This window comes from Falco cherrug, chromosome 8 (genome assembly GCF_023634085.1).
Source record: "Falco cherrug isolate bFalChe1 chromosome 8, bFalChe1.pri, whole genome shotgun sequence".
Taxonomy (NCBI): domain Eukaryota; kingdom Metazoa; phylum Chordata; class Aves; order Falconiformes; family Falconidae; genus Falco; species Falco cherrug.
This window is the reverse complement of record NC_073704.1, coordinates 37,318,699-37,337,048: the sequence shown is the minus strand read 5'-3', so window position 1 is coordinate 37,337,048 and position 18,350 is coordinate 37,318,699. Positions and strand designations below refer to the sequence as shown.

The 18,350-nt window shown below is 42.4% G+C and overlaps 1 protein-coding gene across 1 annotated transcript in view; it reads left to right on the top strand.

The window, feature by feature from the left end:
* The window catches only part of LOC102057892 (von Willebrand factor D and EGF domain-containing protein-like), a 185,830-nt gene that overhangs the window by 93,585 nt on the left and 73,895 nt on the right, over positions 1-18,350 (top strand). Inside the window, exons 12-16 of the mRNA XM_014285420.3 lie at positions 5,461-5,597; positions 6,651-6,812; positions 11,259-11,363; positions 13,927-14,041; positions 17,610-17,860. Coding sequence (XP_014140895.2) covers positions 5,461-5,597; positions 6,651-6,812; positions 11,259-11,363; positions 13,927-14,041; positions 17,610-17,860 — 770 coding nt within the window. The remainder of the gene's footprint in view (positions 1-5,460; positions 5,598-6,650; positions 6,813-11,258; positions 11,364-13,926; positions 14,042-17,609; positions 17,861-18,350) is intronic.

Here is an 18,350-nt window from a genome sequence, read left to right as displayed (position 1 = left end):
AAATCGAGCCAGTCCATTTCTTGCATGCAGTGAGTACTTGCAAAATGCTTTCCCATGCTCTCCTAGGGCTCACTTCTGCAATCCGGTACCAGAGACACCCAAAGCAGAAAACCAGATTCACTCCATGGCAGCTAAATATCACAGGTCTGCAGTTTGGTACTATAAAATCACAGAATCATAGAATTGTTTAGGTCGGAAAAGACCCTTAAGATCACGAAGTCCAGTTGTTAACCTAGCATTACCAAGTCCACCACAAAGCCATGTCCCAAGTGCCACATCTACACATCTTTTAAATACCTCCAGGGATGGTGACTCAACCACTTCCCTGGGCAGTGTATTCCAATGCCTGAAACCCCTTCAGTGAAGAAATTTCTCCTTCTATCCAACCTAAATATCCCCTGGTACAACTTGAGGCCATTTCACCTTCTCCTATCGTTTGTTACCTGGGAAAAAGAAACCAACTCCAACCTTGCTACAACCTCCTTACAGGTAGTTGTGGAGAGTGATAAGGTCCCTCCTGAGCCTCCTTTTCTCCAGGCTGAACAAACCCGGTTCCCTCAGCCTCTCTGGTTCTTTGAGAACTGGTTTTGGAAGCAGGGACAGAAACAGTCTTCATTTAGAAGCCAGGGACGTCACTGATGCACAAAACTCTTGGCAAACAGCATATAGCTGCTAATACTTTTTCTTAGGGAGGATTTTCCAGTGAGCTTTGGTTTATGGATAACACAAGTTCCAGAATAATGCATTCAGTAATCGTGTACATGGTTGCTGTAATAACCCTACTTACAAAAGAAAAAAATACAAAATTTGTGCATGTATTTGAATGGGGGCAGATTCAGACTTGCTCTGTCCAAGCTGTGAGATAATAAAGCGTCAGCCTGCTCTGATCCAGAACCCTCATAGCTGCAATAGCTGGATGTCCACAACCACACCAGCAAGCTCCAGAGCAGCAGCTTGCTCAACTAGCTGTAAGATTTCAAGGATAGGGCAACTGGACAATATGGGCAATTTTCTTATGCACTTCAGCAAAGCTACAACCATCCCCAGAACTTATGATCTGGTTCTTGACTTACTTTTCATGACTTAGATTGCGTTTTTATCGTCCTGATCAAGAAAAGCAGGGCAGTCCATTTCCTTCTCTTTATCTGAAGAAAATTCTTGCCAGTTTCAATTTGAGGTCTGCTGCTCCAGCCCAGACTTGCATGTGTAGCTTTCAAATACTGCAGAAGAATGTTTATTTGTGCTAGAACACTTTTCTAACCAAAAGTAGAAACCCAACATGAGCCACATGTATCCATTAGTAACACTTCAATAAGCGTAGTTTTGCAAATCTGGATTTTGTGTCAACTGTCTCCATTTTACTTCTACATCTGTGCATACTTATTATTTACATAATACACTACAACAAATATCTGTAAAACCAATCGGGTATTTATACAGGGGTTTTTTTAACACTGTTGTGTAGCCTGTGATCCTTGTCAGGTTTGACTCATGTAAATGCTTACGGGAAGAAACAGCACTGTCAGCACGGCCAGCAGTGAACTTACTATTCACTACTGCACATACCCACTGGGAGTAAGGCAGAGGGACCAGGAGGGTCCCTGTTTCTCAAGGGAGGCACGATGCAAGTATTGCAAACCAAACTGGACAGATCCCTTACTTCTGTCTAATTGCCTGAGGTCTGGAGGCCTCTCAGTTTTCCACCTTTACCTCCAGAGCCCTCTCCTTTTTTTCCAAGACAATTTCATTAGAAGTTGAGATTTTTTAACTTCCTTCCCAAGGCTCTCCTGCTGTTGCTCAGTGCCCCAGTGAGATGCTGTACCAGATGACAGATGCATTTCTGGTGTGTTTGCTCGGTGTGTGTGCAGACCAGGCATTAGAAATACATCTGGATGCCCATGTCTAAGCCAGTGGATGTGAACACAGCCCCTTAAATCCTCCTCCATAATGTGACTGCACCCTGCCACCCATCAGAGCACCATGTGCTGCCCTGAGCTTCAGTATTTAATCCTCCAGTAAGAGTCAAAGCACATTTTTGCTTATAGGCCATACAGAGAAAGGAGGAAGATCTGTCCCAGATTTTGTTCTATTTAGGTATTCACACTCCTAAACATAAATTATTAATATATAAACAGATCATACTTTTCACAAGCTTGTTCCATGCACTGCCTGATTTCCCACAGATTCCTCTCCTGCCTCTACCTTGCCCCTCCGCAGACATTATTCATTCCTCCCAGGTCTCCACAGCCTCCGCTTTCTCTGGGTATCTGCACCTTTGCCCTGACTCTCACCTTTCTGATATTTCCCAGCTCTTCCCTTTGCTCCTCTCTTTCTCCCCTCCAGTCTTCCACTGCAGCATTTCCAGCTCTTTTGCTGAAGTTTTTCAGGCTGCCCAATATTTCCTTCTCATGTCTGCACCTCTCTGCCCCGTGAGTGTATGCCATGCACAGGCTTATTAGCTACCCATCGGCTGACACGGGGAGCGATGAACAGCTGAGCCTGGATTGTGTTTCCCCCAGCAAGGGCAGGATCGGTGTAAGCATCCAGCTACCAACTGTCCGGAGACTTTTCCAAAGCTAACGTCACTGAGATTTCACCTTCTGTGTTTGGCTGAAACTGGCTAATACATGACAAAACTAGACAGCAGAGGGAAAGACAGACAGAAAACCACATTAAAAACAAATGCCTAAAATTCCTATGTCCATTAAATGTGATAGCTCATTTTCAAAACCAGTTAGATAAAAATAAGTGCCATTTTCAGAAGTTATGTACTGCCTCTACTGAGCTCTAGTATCCATTTGCTTAAAAAGGAGTCATAATAACTTTCATTTTCCACCAGACTTCCTCACTCTTCTTCCTCTCCTCCCAACACCCACTGCACTTTTGCCTTTGTCTTGGTGAAAATCTGCACAGGGACTCCACAGCCTCCTCAGTATCACATTGCAGCTGGCCAGAAGTAAAGGAATAGACCGTTAAATTAAATATGGTCTCTCCCACAGCTGGGCTGTGTATTCCCTCCTTTAGAGTGCTCCCAGCTGACGATGGCTGGACACATCTGCCAAGGTAACAGCAGAAAGCCCACTCAAACAGCAGCTCAGTCCTTCTTCCCCACCTTCACCAAACTTAAGGTAACACAAGGTGCGGTTTTCTTCCACAACCTTTCACCCCTTTCAACAGAAAAAGAAACTTCGTGTTCATCCTGATCAACCCGCAAAATGGCAAATCTTGAAAGATGTCCAAAGCACATACAGCAACGTATTTCTTCCAGATTAGATCAAATTAAAGATGTTGTGCAAAAGTGTGTACAGAATAGTTTGAGAGAAATAAATACATAATGCTGTGCTGATACTGGAAGTCATTTCAAAAAGCATCGAGGCTGAATAATCTTGCCCTGGCCTTGACACAACGGTGTTGCGGTGGCATCAGGATGCTCATAAGGATGCGAGGAAACCCTCAGGGAAGCACACAGGGATCATCAACAAGCAACCAACCTAGGAGTGCCTTTCTGGGAGAGGAAGGGCTGCAGGAGCACACTCCTGTGCCTCGCTCCTTCCCAGGCGAGGAGGTTTTACTTCACCCACAGAAGCCTGAAAATCTGCAATGATAATGAAAATGTTAAAGCAATCTGAGCTACCTCAGTACTAGTGGGGCTAACTATTAAAATCTCATGAAAAACATAATGAAGCTTTCTCTTTTTTTTTTTTTTTATTTTTATGCACTAACCACAGAAGAAGGCAATTTATCAAAACCATTCACTACATCTGACTAATAGTTCTGTACATTACAGGAATCCACAACTAACCGATGAATGCTGATAAGCCGTAAACCATTTTCTTCTTGTAAATATTGCGAAGTGTCCAACAGTGCTGCTAATACTGCTGCAATAAAATCAATTTAAAAGAAAATAAAAGAAAGAAAAACTGAAAAACTTCCAGAAGTGCAGAAAAAATTCTTTTCAGTATTTTTCACATTTATGTTGCTTTCCTTCCTTTGCCTGGGAAAACAAGTCATGCAGCTATGTTGTTATGGGCTGCAGTCTGGTGGGATCGCAGTGTTTAAACTGCGTTCATCCTGGTTGCAGCTTAAACGGCAGAGCCCTAAAGGAACAGCGAGGTACGGGGGAAGGTTATCAACTCAGCTGAGGGCATTTTACCCCTTGAATCTGAGCTGAACCAATGTACCATTAAAATATTAGGCAACACAGAGCCTCTGTTTTAGATAAGCTACAGCTCAGAGAAAATTGATGGGCAATGTTGCTTTGCCAGGGAAGTGGCGATGGGGCAGGGAAGAGCAAAAGCTAAGCAGTCTCTCCTCACTGTGTAACAGGGAAAACAGGTTGCACTACGCTGTGCTGGTGCACGACTTGCCTCTGAGAGCTCCCAGTCATGCCCCTGCTATTGAGTGTCATTCAGGAAACATGAAGCAAATTTTCTGCTTTGTGTTATTTGTCATCATAGTGACTTCTCCTGACCATTAGAACTACAAATATTATCAGGAAAAATACAAAACCATGATCCTGACTGCTGCTACCAACGTAGGATATTAGAGAGCTTCTGAGTGTTGTGCTATCCAAGTGCCGATGCAAATGTCTGCCCAGTTATATTCTTTAAAGATATGAATTCTGCCACCCAAAGAACTTGCACTTCGTAAAAATAACCCAATATGAAAGCAACAAGCAATTTTAAATGGTGAATACCCAAAGTACAAGAGAACACAAGTGAAACTTTACCTGAGAATCATAAAACATTTTAAAAAGAGTAATGGGTGAAATTCCACCTTGTAAGGGGGGCAGCACAGGCAGTACATCACTTAAGCTATACTTAAGGCCTCAAAATAGGATTTAAGTGAAACTTAGCTGGTACATGACATTTGTGCTGACACAGTGCAGAGCTGAGTGCCACCCATTAATGACTTAACCCTTGCAAGCAAGTATTCCTTTGAGGATCATTACTTTTATTGCATCCATAACTTTTGGAGAAAAAAAAAAAAAAAGAAAAAAAAAAAAAAGGACTGTCTTTTGCACTGCTGTTTCATATTATGCGGAGCCTAGCAGCATTGTCATCTTCAGCTATTTCCACTTCTCATTTTCGTGCTTCTCTGTGCTATGGCATAGCATAGGCTGTTCTCTCAGCTGTGCTTCCATCCTGTTACCTGGGTCAGCAGCAGTATGACCATCGCAGACCTTTTAACGTGAAGCCACAGCCTTGGTTAATTGACTCCATGGGTCGTATAATGTTCACTGATACATCTTGCAGTACTGAGTGCACAGGGCAATTATTCACTGGATATTTGCTGCTTCCCATTTTGACAACTGCTGCTCCTCTTTGCAAGGGAAACTTACATGGAGGCAAGGACGAGCCCAAGGAAAACAATTAAACCTAAACAACAAAATCTCTGGTAAACTAGAATAGAACAGCATGTAAGTGCTACTCTCTAAAGCTTTATCTCTCACCCTTTCAGAGCAAGCTTTGGAAATCACAGGCTTAGAGAACAGGGGCCTCTGCAACATCCGTGCCTCTGACTGCACCAGGATCCGGGTGTTTGGCCTCGGCTTCAGAGAGTCACCCAACCTGCACTGTGAGGTCACCAGGCTGATGGTAAGCAACTTCCCATGGGCTCGTAAAGTACCAATGTCAAACTTGGACATGTTTATATTACAGCTTATTACCCCAAACGGTGCTGAACGCCATCATCTCTCACTGCCACAGCAGGGTGCAAATACCTTCCAAACCCATTGCTAATATGTTTGCTATGAGCGAGGGGAGCTGGAGAGGCTCAGCCCTTTCCAGGAGTGGTTTCTTGGAAATGCACAGCTATGCGTTCTTGCTAATTTTCTCTGTGGGGTTTTGTTGAACTCTTGCTTCGTTCAGCTCAACTGTGGTCCGGTGAAGCCTGAAATCACAATATTATTTCTCATTCTGTACATCTGGAATCGGTACGCTTGGTTGTTTTCCTAAACACATATGAATACTAAGTTTTGTGGTTAAATATAAGGTTTCCTCAACATAGTTACGGAGGCTTTTATTTGAATTTTCTTAGTCATAGCTGAGTACCAAATCAGAAGTTTTAATGAGTATTAAACCCACCTCTTCAGCTAACACTATAATTTTACTATAAACAGCTATACACAGGGTGAATTGCTTGGTGTATCAGCATACTCAGACATGAAGTGTTTGATTAATCTCATAAATCCACCTCATAAAAGACATTCAGCCTGATTCCCATTCAGTGCTACCATGCTAAAGAGGCACAGCTGAGATTTGCCTACCATGCCCGCTTAGGGCTCCCTAGGCTTTTAACAAGCAGTGATGTCTTGTGCAGCCGATCTAGGTAATAGCTGACACCACCTTCAAGGAGCAATGAGCTGGCTCCAGAAGCAAACCCAAAGTTGCTCCATCACATTATACTGCCTCATCCCAGTGGCTCAGCCCAAGCGCAGATCACGGCACTTCCTAAATCAATAGACCACTTGCCTGCATAGATGAGCATGGTTTGCTCTTTACTGTGGCTATAGTATCAGCATCATTTCTTTTAAATAATCCATCTGGAAATGCTTTATATTATTAATTAGAAATACAAACATATGTTGACAACTGGAATTTCTTTATACGAGCCTTCAGTTTCTGCACTCTCCTTCTGTTTTACTGTAGCATCTCAATGGTGAATGGATATCAAGAGAACAACAAACCACAAAAGCGGATTTTCTCAGCTCTGAGGCTGTTGACTGCCAGATTCCTCTCCCGAACATTACAGAGACAGAGGCTGTGCACTTTGTGGCCGGTGATGAGCCGTTTGCAAGATGGCAAGTGAAAGTAGGAACTTCTTATGTTTCTAAGAAATTATTTAGGAGGAGAAATTCAGTAGACATAGTAAATTAAAATGCAAAGCACAGTTTTCTTCCCTTCAGAAATGAAAATGCCTGTAGAAATACTCACGTTAATGTCATGTAGGGGAAAAAAACCAACGACCAACCAAACCAATATAAGTTAAAAAACCCTTATCTTTACAGGCAATCTGAAAGTGCAAATTACAATCACTTCTCCAGGTAATCACCTGAGATTGATGCAGTTGTACTAATCAATTGTTAATCATTAGTATTTCATTTCTGGAAATCCCAGCTCAAACTCCTGATTAGGCAGGGAGTGTAAGACAGCTTTGATGCCCTGGTTGCAAGCAAGGGCTGGCACGTGAGCAGGGTTATCATGGGCACGAACTTGGCCTTGAATAACTGCAGGAAGAAGCTTGTGCAGTACCTGCTCATGCCAGGTTCTCTGCTGCAGTTTTAGCCCCTTTTATTCACAAAATGATACCTACTTTCTGAATATTCCCAGGAAATCAGTGTCTTACTGACCCTGCGCTTGCTACCCTTGGTCTTGCTCTCAGCCTGGATGGTTATTTTCTGTAGATTGGTTGGGTTTTATAAGACTGAGATCGTTTAAAGGCTCTATAGCTGAGACAAATATATTGCCATTGTAGGAAAACTGCAGATGTATTTTGAAAATTGCAGCATGTAAAAATGAAAAGCATAAAACACTTCCTGCCTCTCCTGTACCCCGCAGCTGTCTGTACCCCAGACCAGAGACGCGCGCTGCCATGTGCCTTAGGGGAAGCGGAAAGATATTTGCTGGTGTGCATTTTCTAGCCACTCATTTATTTTAAATAGATAGGCAGTTGTGTTTTAAAAGATTAGCGTAAGATCTCTGTGGGAGCAGAGCCTGGCTGCTGGCTGCTGGGGTGGACCTTGGACCATCTTTCTGGAGATGGTGCTGTCAGACAGCAGGCACCAAGGGTGAGTACCTTGGGCAAACACCAAGGCTGAACCAGGAGGGCAGTTCCTCCGCTCAGGGCTCCAAAATTTCTCAAAAGAGATATTGAACTCTGCCAACCATGAGATGAAATGCTGCCTCATGATGGAAGGATCTGAGCAGGAGATGCCCTGGAGTTTCCTGGCCCAGGAGGACAGCTAACATTTTTGCATGTGCACAGGGCTGTTTCTCCAGTGTAACTAGGACAGCTTCCTCACAGCTCAGCTGCATTAAGATGCAGTTTGCTTTCAAGTGCAGCCTTTCAGCCCTGAGGAGGTCTGTACAATTTTTCTCATTTCCCCCCCTCAAAACAGATACAGAATGTCTCTTTCCTTGCACTTAAGTTCAAGAAAACGTCTGCACCTGTAAGCCTTCTGCCCTTTCGCTCCCCTTCAAATCCTGCAGAAAAAACAGGTTGATGGCTATGCAGTGAATGCACAATTAAATCATCTCAGTCCCCATGTGAATCCTAGTTCTCCTGTGGATCCTTTTGCTGATCGAATTGGGAAGGCAGAGCTCAGTGCTGTTTCAAAGGCAGCTGGCCTTACACGGCAGCACAGAGAACAAAACGACAGAGCTTTTCAAGATAAAAAATGATTTGAAACTAATTCCACAGATGTTCAAAAATTCGTGCTTTGGAAAATTCCTGATAAGACTTACTGCAACATTGATCTTCTGTGTTATGTTAATAGATACTTCTTAAAATGTAGGTAAAGGATCTTTCAGAACCAAAAATCAAAACAATTCTTTCTGGAAATATCACTGTTCAATATTTTCATAATCTCTCCCCCTTCCCAAATCAAATTTCAGAGGAATCAGCAAAGTTTCACATAAGCTTTTTTCGCTACCGACGTTAGGGAAACAGGGGCTTGACAAGCTCTTCTCAGGGCTCTTTCATTTTATCTGCTCTTGTATTCATGTTTCAGATTTTGCTCATTCTTTCCATGACATGCTGCCGAACATAGATAAGAAAGTACACGGGGCTACCCTAGAGCGTTTGGTATAATTAGTTTAGATATCAAAATACAAACTTCTGCTTGGGCAGAGGATGACTTGGGCTGTCCACACAGATGCCTGGGTGAAGAGGTGAAAGAGCTTGGCAGGCACTTATCTAATTTGGGAAGCAGGTCTCTCGCTTATCCTCAAGTCATTACCGTTGCCTGTATTTGTCAAGAGCAGAAAAAATATTTGTTAAAAAGCCAGTAAGGCAGAAACTGAATTTGAATTCAGCAAGTTTGTACAGCTTTCATTTTTCATTTACAAACATCTGAACAAGTCAAACTCTATGTGGATTATGAGTGATACAAGTAGCTAAGATTGTTTCATGATGAATGAAATACTTCAAGCAGAAGTGACAAAATTCCTGATTGTCCTGTCTGTCCAGAAGTGGCTCCTTCTTTCCAGATGATATATGTATGTTCAAGCAATCAAGGCACAACTCTAAGGGCATCTTTGGCTTTTAATGGCCAACCAAATTTGAAGAGAGGTTTGCTCAGCTTAGGTCTCATTGAAGTATTTGTTCCACATCACTAAGGTGACTAATGGAAAAACAATTAAAATGGCTATAAACCAACCCAATTCTAAAAAGACACCAAAATGGATGTTTATAATAGAATGTAGAAAAAAAATACAGATTAAAAAAAAAATCAAATTGGCAAGAGTTACATTTCAATCACAATGCTGACTTCAGACAGAACAATTAGTGCAATTTTATAGCTTTTTGTATTTTTCCCTGTCTACCCATTTCTTCACCCATTATTAGCATTGAGACAATATTGGACGCTGTGGTAAAAGAATGAAATTAAATGCAAAGTAAATTGCATTAGGAATAATATATTCTTAATGGAAATCTAGCTGCCAATAAGCATTGCCTTTCAGTGAAGAGCAGGTCTGGAAGGGGGTTACCTGTTTTATTTTTTTCTTTTCTCAAACTGCAGGATAAGTTCTTTACATCTTTTAAAAGAGTTTTTACCTGTAGTATAACGCATAATAGTCTAATAACTCAGCTGAATATGGTGCCCAGGAAAGAACTATGTTTTTCCTTAAAGCTACACCGATGAATTTTACTGAATTTTTGGAACAATAAAAATTAGTCAAAGAAAGTGGTTTCCCTTCCACAATTTCAGATCATGAATATCCATGAATACTGCCTGTTTATCTCCTTGTGTTGGTTTCTGCAGATATAAACACTCAGCTTGCAGTGCATTTTGAGCTGAGAACCATCAAATGTGATACTGTGGGCATATCTACTGTATCAAGTTCTATGAGCTTTCCGATCATTCTTTGTGAACTTATGATAATCAGTGCTTTTTATGAAACATTATTTTTTTCTTTCTGTACTTCTAGTTATCTTTGTTCAATGTAACATACATTCTTTCTGTGAGCTGAAACAGTTTATTAATTTAGCTTCATACACTTGATCTTGTAAAAGTCCCTTGTAAAAGGACCGAGGATGTTTCAGCTTCAAGGTCACAGGAGAGATGGAGGAGGGCTTGGGGGTTGTTTTTATAGCAAGAGGACAGAGGGGTACCTGACCCATCCAAAGCAAAGGACTTGTGAGATCTACTAAACAGCAGCTTTAGTTTGACTGTAAGAAGCCAAAACCTAAAAAAACCCTGACCTGCTGGTGTTCATCAGTGTTTACAGCATGGCTTTCGGCAGGGTTTTGGGGTGTTCTTTAACATCTACACGTTTCAAGAGTCAATGTTTTCTCAAAAGCTAATCCTTTCTATACTTGTCTGGTATCTTTTCATTTCTATTGTAAAAAAATTAAAATATAAACTTACTTAACCCTTCCTTATTGTGTAAGCATTCACATACAAAAAACACCACACTAAATTAAGGCTTTCTAAATTACCTAAAGGTACAGGGAATTGTAAGCTGGGACAGAAAGTGGCTGTTCTAATATAACTGCCTATGGAAATGGGACTGTTGTTCTCTGGTATTATCCACCCTAGCAGGTTTTGTTAATATTAATTTAAAATCACCTGTAAAATATGCATCTTCTTCTTTTTCTTTTTTTTTCTTTTTTTTTTTTTTTTTATCCCAAGGATTTTACTTACTGATTTGCCATTAGTACAAAAGTGGTCCTGAATTTCAGCTAAAAAAAAATCTTAATTTCACTTCACAATTCCTTGAAAGACCCCCTTGTCATACTTGCATATAGTTTGCACGATTGTATGGTAAAAAAAAACTGGGAAAAAAAAACACCTAACAGCAATCAGAAAAGTTGAATGCCAGCTAAGCCGAAAGATCTTTTGGTTATTAATGAAGAGTTTCCAGTTTGGAGCATTAAGCAATTTGTTAGCTTGCAGCACAGCCACTCACAAGTGGTTTAATTTATCTCTCTGGCAAGCATCCAGTTCAAGGGGGCAACGGTATATGCTCAAAAATGAGCAGACAGTCTCCATATGGAACATTATTACTTATAAGGATGATTTTTGTATCATTTAGATCACTAACGATGGCTTCCAGTACAGTAATTCCAGAGTGCTGACCCTGTACGACGCGGTCTGCCAGGCCTGCCAATTCCATCCAACCGGACTTTGTAAATTAAAGGTAATTTAAAGATCATAAAGGTTTAATACGGATCGTTCATCTCTTCCTTAGCCCTCTCCCTCCCTTTGATGTACTGCGCATAATAACGGCTTTAGAAGAAGAAAATCTGTTTCATAGGTCAGCTGCACAGCCCAACACTTTTCTCTCTTTCACAATCTCTCTGTGATATTTTATTTTTTTTCGTATTTACGTGGGCTATGAATACCTGATAGAGCATGCTTTATGACGGACCTTTCTCAGACAGACGCTTCCAGAAAGGCCATGGCTGACCATATTTATGCTTTGCAGCTGTAAATGGAGTAAATAAAGCTGAGGACCCTCCCCGAAAGGCAGCTTAGCTTCACTCGCGAGGTGCCTGCTGGCAAGGGCACCGCAGCTGTGAGGTATATCATTTCTATACCCATTTTCCGCCTTAGCAAGAGGTATACGAAGATGCCTGTTATACAGCTTTTGTCATGTGAAAACACCCTTGAGAGAACGTAAAACATTCTTGCTTACATTAAACACTGCTAAGTATGAACATATAGCACTCTGACAGCTTCAGAACTGTAATCCAAAGTCTGGTTTTGGCCACATTTTAAACTGCCAACATGCCCATGCCAGGAACTGCCTGGAGAGCACCATAAGCCTCTGCTTTCCCATGGACTTATTAGTGTAACATCCCTCATCCCTTAAAAAAACCCCAACTTTCCTGGGCCTTATTTTCCACGGAGCCGTGTTAGTCAGCCTTGCTGGTTTTCACCGGGGCTTCAAAGAAAACTTTTGTTGGAGGGTGTCGGGTGGGATATTAGGATGTGCTGACCCTGCCTTCCCGCCCTGAGGCCAGTGTGAGTGCCCAGAGACCACCGGGCTGCGTTTTTATACAATGAAGATTAATCAGGTGTATCTCATCTCACCTGCCCCCCTGCTCTCTTTAATGCTAATGGAAAAACACAGCGCTCACACCGGGTACCAACACAAAAAAAACCTTCACATTTTTTTCAAATAAATCGGTAAATAGAAATGATTTTACGGGCCCATGCGGTGGGCTGCGCCGCTTCGCGCCCCCCCCCCCCCCCCGCGCTGGGCAGAGCGGGGGCACGGGCGGCTCCCGGGCCGCGGGCAGCGCTCGCCGGGTCCCGACACGGGGCCACCGCCCGCCACCCGCCCCGGGCCCGGCCCGGCGGGGCGGCCAGGAACACCCCCGGCCCCCCGGGGGGCTCGTCCCCCCCGGCCCCCGCCCCGGGAGGGCTCCTCACGGCCGCTCCCGGCGGGGCTCCGCGGGCCCCGGGGCACGGCCCGCCCGGCCGGGGGCTGCCCGCGGGCCCGGGGGCGGCTCCGCTCCGGCGCCGGGAGCCCCCCCCGCCGCCGCCCGCCCCGGCCCGGGTGCCGCGGGGCCGCTCCGCTGCCGGGGCCTCGCTCCTCTCTCCCGTCCCGCCGGGGCGGTGCCGGCTTCTCCCGCTGTCCCCTGCCGTGCCGGGGGCTTCGGCCGCGGCCAGCGGCGGGCCCGGCTGGGAGCCGGCGGGCCCGGGCTCCCTCCCGCCCGGGGGCAGCGCCCGCAGCAGCGCCCGCAGCACCGGCCCGGTACAGCCAAACCACTTAAATTTCAGATTAAAATAATTGTGTCTGAGCCATTTCAATTAAAGCTAGTGTGGGGTTTTTTTGTCGAAGGCTTTCCTTGCTCCTACATTTTCAAAACTCACAAATACGTGCGTTCCCTCCATGCGCTGGTGGTCTCCAGGGACTGTAACAATCTCTATCCTAAGATGCTTCAAGGGACTATTTGAACTCGGCTTCCAACTGCATCAGATCACGTTCTAATTACCCCTCTTATAACATTACTTCAGAATATCTAAATTGCATTCAGAAAAGGGGACAAAAAAAATGTTTCAATTAGGGGACATTTTATACCAGGCCATTTCACAATCTGTGTCCTTTTATGGATCCCATTCTGTACCATGCTATCACATCAGAAAAAACCCTCATCTTTTTCATCAGAACATCAAGCCTTTGAAAACAATGTAATAAAATCTAATTAACATCCAGATTTTAATGTTGAAGGTCTGCCACATGCTATCATGTCAGGGCAATTATGAGAGTCCTTTTTGTTTCTCTACCTTACCCATTAATCTTAAAGCAGTATTATTTAAAGTACTCACTAATATACTTTGGAAAAGAACTTTGAGAAACTAATGAAGCAGTGGGCAGAAACCGCAGGGCCAGTACCAGGGCACACATCAGCCTCTGAAAAGCGATGTGCGTTCGAGGGAAGGGAGATGGAAAAACGCCTGCTGAAAAAAAATCATATTCTGTTGCAGTCACTTATGACAAGCAATATCACATGTTTTCTAAGCTAAAACATTCAAAGCCACAAGGATCTCAAACTGAAACTGGAAAACCTACATGTCTTGTTTTCTCCCTGTCAGGAGAAAGTACTAGCGGTTTTTTGCTACCATTTTACTGTTTCAAGAGACAAGCGAGCTTCTGCTTATTCCAGAACATTAACTGCTAATTTCTTATCTATCTCATTTCTTTTTTCCTTGCCTCGAACTTCCACCCATTTTTATCTCCCTTTTTTTGGCAGGAGAATACTTGCAATATAGATGGACTTTGCTACGGCGAAGGAGAGTCAAGCCCTACCAGTCCTTGTCTTCTCTGTGAACCTGGCATTTCTAAGTTCACCTGGTCTATTAATGAAAGTAAGACATTTTTTTCTAAGATTTAAAAACACTTCTCTGGAAATTTGTGACTCGGTCTATGAAATACTTTGCTCCTTCATTTGACTAACATGAATCCATCTTGCTTAGTGAGCATGGACTGGACAGTTTGCACTGGGAACAACTGGGTGCACCAGAAATGCAGACTGACCAGAAATAGACAGTATTCCACTGCATGCTCTGTGCATCTGGGCATGTGTCTTGTTCCGGCTGAAACCTGACAAATCTCAAATTAGAAAAACCTGAAAATGAACATTTGATATGCCAGTGCCCCACACAGTGCCCAAGTCTGTCAGCTAAAGGTGATGGACCCTAAATACCTCTCTCATCATCTTGCAGGTACCAATCTTTAAGGGACTAATTTTGGGGAAAACACTGTTTTTAAACCGCTAGTGTATATTTTTGATACCTGGAAGAACTGTTTGCTTTCCCTGAGCCAAATCCTATGAAATGCCACACAAAACACCTTGGCTTGGCAGGGAGTCTAAGTGACAGGGATCAGCCACTCATTACCTCCACTGCTGCGGAACCTAAAGGCTCCTTCTGCAGCTGTGGTGGCAGGGGTCATGGAGGGGGCTGCCTTTTGAAGCACCTCCTGAATGCTGAGGACTTAATCATAGCTTTTTCATGGCTACATCCCCAGTGTAAATTCCAGATTTCAAACAGAGCTTTTGAAATGTAATGTAAGTAAATGACAGCCATTACTTACTGCATGCTTTAGGGATAACACATGTTTCTCACAGCATTATCCTCACAGCACATCTCCCCACCTACATGAGCATATTTGAATCTGGTCAATATGACGATTATATTACTGCTTTTATGTAGATTCATGTGTTGGCTCTAGAAATAGTTTCTCTGCACTTTTAGGTTCTGTAAACACAAGCAAATTACAGAAAGGTATGTGAGTGACAGGACCAGTTTGCTTTGTTTGTTTGCAGTTTTATATTCCTTTAGGGTGACTAGGTCAGCAGGACCCTTCTGGAAGGAGAGGAAGATTGCTCTTGTCCTTGGGGAACAGCTGGGGATGCTCAGGGACAGAGGCTCCTAGAGAGTGCAAGGTATGGCAGCAGAAACGGCGAGAGCTGTATCACAGTGGCTGGAGCACATAGCTCCAGTGGAGACACTGCTGAGGAGAGCGGTGAGCAGACACGCTCTCCTCCAAGGTGACAGAAAGGCCCTTGAGAAGGACCAGAAAGGACCCAACAGTTTCCAGCAACACAAGAAGCCACAAGTAGTCTGAAAACAATTTTGGAAGCAAGAACACAATAAGAAGGGAGAGAGTTGTTCATGAGTCCTTTTAATCCCTATTCCACGATAGCCACCTTGAATTTTCTCTATTTAAAAACTTCCACCTCTAGTTATGTCCTAAAAGATCCGGCTTTTGGAATTTAAACCCCTCCATCAGGAAGAGTTGTAGGAAGATCCATCCCAAGTGTTGACCAACTAAAAATCCCATTGAATGTTACTTGGATGAGTAATTAAAATGCCTATGGGAAAGCCAGACCTGAAAAAGAGCTTGTACACCTGAAAGGAAAAAACCATACCTTTTTAGGTTTGGTTATATAGGTTATATAACCTATGTATTTGGTTATATATATATATAGGGATATAGTTTAATCTAATGAGAGAAATCATCTGTGACTCCCCAACTTTGCTCCCTTTCCATCATTCCATCGTGTCAGCCACAGCAGCAACATTTCTAGGGATGAGCTGACCCCGATTGCTATATAGACAGACTCATACCATATCAATACTCATACCAAGACAGTTTGATTTTAAAATTCAGAAAATGGCTTAAAAGGGGAAAAGTGCGTTTGTTTTGGAACTTATAAAGCTAGAAGTGGTTTGGGAAATCTGAAACAGATCACTGTTCACATTTTTTTAATTATGAAATTTTAAAATACTGAAATGAAATGTTTTTTCAGACTTGTTTTCAAAATTGCAAAAAACTTTTTAAAAGTTTGCATTATTTGGGAGAGTGTAGAGAGATATATATACACACTGGATGGCAAGGAGATCTCTGGGGAATGAAACACCCTTCATCACAAACTACTTTCAGAATATCTGATTTTATGTTATTTTGTGTCTACAACTTCTCGTTACCCTCCATCCAGTTAACACCTTTGTGTTTATCTGTAAATGCATACCCAGCATCAATATTTCATTGGTTACTTTGGGCACAACTTTTATGGGCTCCATGGTTTGAGTGTCTGGGAAATAAAAGGTAAATTAATAGATGGAAGCTTTCAACAGTTATGCCAGGACAATCTGCTGGACAAGCATTTTAGAAAGCTCTTGATAGCACAGCAGCAATGAGTGGGGAGACACATTTAAATAATTGCATAATATGAGACATGTTATGGAAAGCAAAGTTTGATAAAAGGATATGCACCACAAAAAAACCCATAATGATGGCTTCCCACAAGCATAATGCAAGGACACATGCAGTCCTTATGAGAACTCATATATGGTTTATAATTTTAGAGCGTGGGTTGAAATTAATCCTCAGTATTAGAAATGTACTTTAAGTTAAACATAACTACAGCCAAATGACATTGTGAGAAGATTCCTTTAAATATCAATACATGTCAATTTGTACTGCTGGTTTAAGAGGAAGGATGGCTTGAGACTGAGGAGGCTTAGGACATGGAGACAAAATTCCTGGCCCTGCAACAGAGCTGCTGTCACCTCAGGGTACTCATCCGATCTTACTTTTCCTTGGTTACTAATTAAAGAATGCAATATTTTTCTCTACCTTGTCCTCCTTACCTATTTATATTGTAAGTATCTTCAAGTAGCGTTTGTCTTCTATTGTAAAATAGCCTTGTATATTTAGGCTTTTTTCTTCATTAAGGAAATACTGAATGTAAACAGCACCACTAGAAAAAGCAATGCCAATGGTGACATGATATGCACTACTTCACGGGGGACAGACAGTCTCAGCATCACTGACGTACTTCTGCTGGCACTGAAAAGACCTTTATTCCTCATGAAATGTGCAACTGAATTCAGACAAACTGCTCAGGCTTAATTACTACTCACGTGTAAAGACAGGAGAGTCTATTCAATGGAAGAATTACACAAAAGTCGTCGTCGTCCCCTTCCCCCTGGAGCTGCCCACCCAATTCATTTGTCATTCATAATTATAAAATTGAGTTTACTTATATTTAAATGGATAGATGACAGAGTGGTAGATAGAATGAAAATCTATCTGTAAGTATTAGAAATACAATTAAGAATTGGGGGACCAGTGGGAGGTTACAGAAGTCATGTCTGATCTCCTCCCATGTCTCAGCTAACACCAAAAGTAATCAAAGTTCAGTATAGGAGAAATGTTCAGTATATGGCATGAAAAATAGAGGATGAAAAAGGTGTACTTTTGGGTGAAGCCATGTGCTGCCTCTAACATCTAAATCGCTTCCTCTGTCACTCTCGGGGTACATTCTGTACCTTTCCCTGAGAGCAGTCCTAGAGAGACCCACGCTGTGAAACTTTACATGGGAGAAACTGGAACTTTTGTAATCTTGGTTTCATTTTTGCTGTTTAGACAACCTGCCTCCTGTGTTCCAGGCCCCCTCCAGCCAGCTGCTGACATTTATTGGTGAGAATTTTGTTTACCAGTTAATAGCAGTGGATCCCGAAGGGTCAGCTGTGCTCTTCGTCTTAGAGTCTGGGCCACAGGATGCCAGGCTCTCTCCTGCTGGCCTTCTTATCTGGAAAGTTGATTCAGAAGAAATGCAGACCTTTGAATTCACTGTGTCAGATGAATGCAATGCACAGAGCAGATACTCTATTGAGGTAAGGAAATGAACACTTTAAAAGAAAAAAACAAAACAAACCTGTTTATCATGCCATTGCTTTGGTGCAATTGTCATTATAGCTAATAATTTGTTTCTGTCTCGAAAACGAAGACTTCAGCTATTTCCTCATAAGTGTATATTATCCAGCACAGCAATAATGATCATTAATGGATTAAATATCTCTGAGACCATAGAAACTATATATACAAGGAACAAGAGAGAGTGTTATTGATTTCAAAGAACACTCTTGCAGAGCCTTTTAATGGTTCATTAATCTGCTTTAAAATTCACATTCTGCATTTGGATTGCAGAAAAAAAGCATATAACATAAAAGACCAAGTTTTAGCTATAAAAGGGAGATTATAACTCATTCTCAATGATATTTTTAGCGGATGTCTTGCTCTTATGTCATTACTCCACACTTTAAGTTTCTTGGCAGAGCTGGTGCATTGCTTTGTCTTTATTGTATAGCCTAACATTAATCCTGG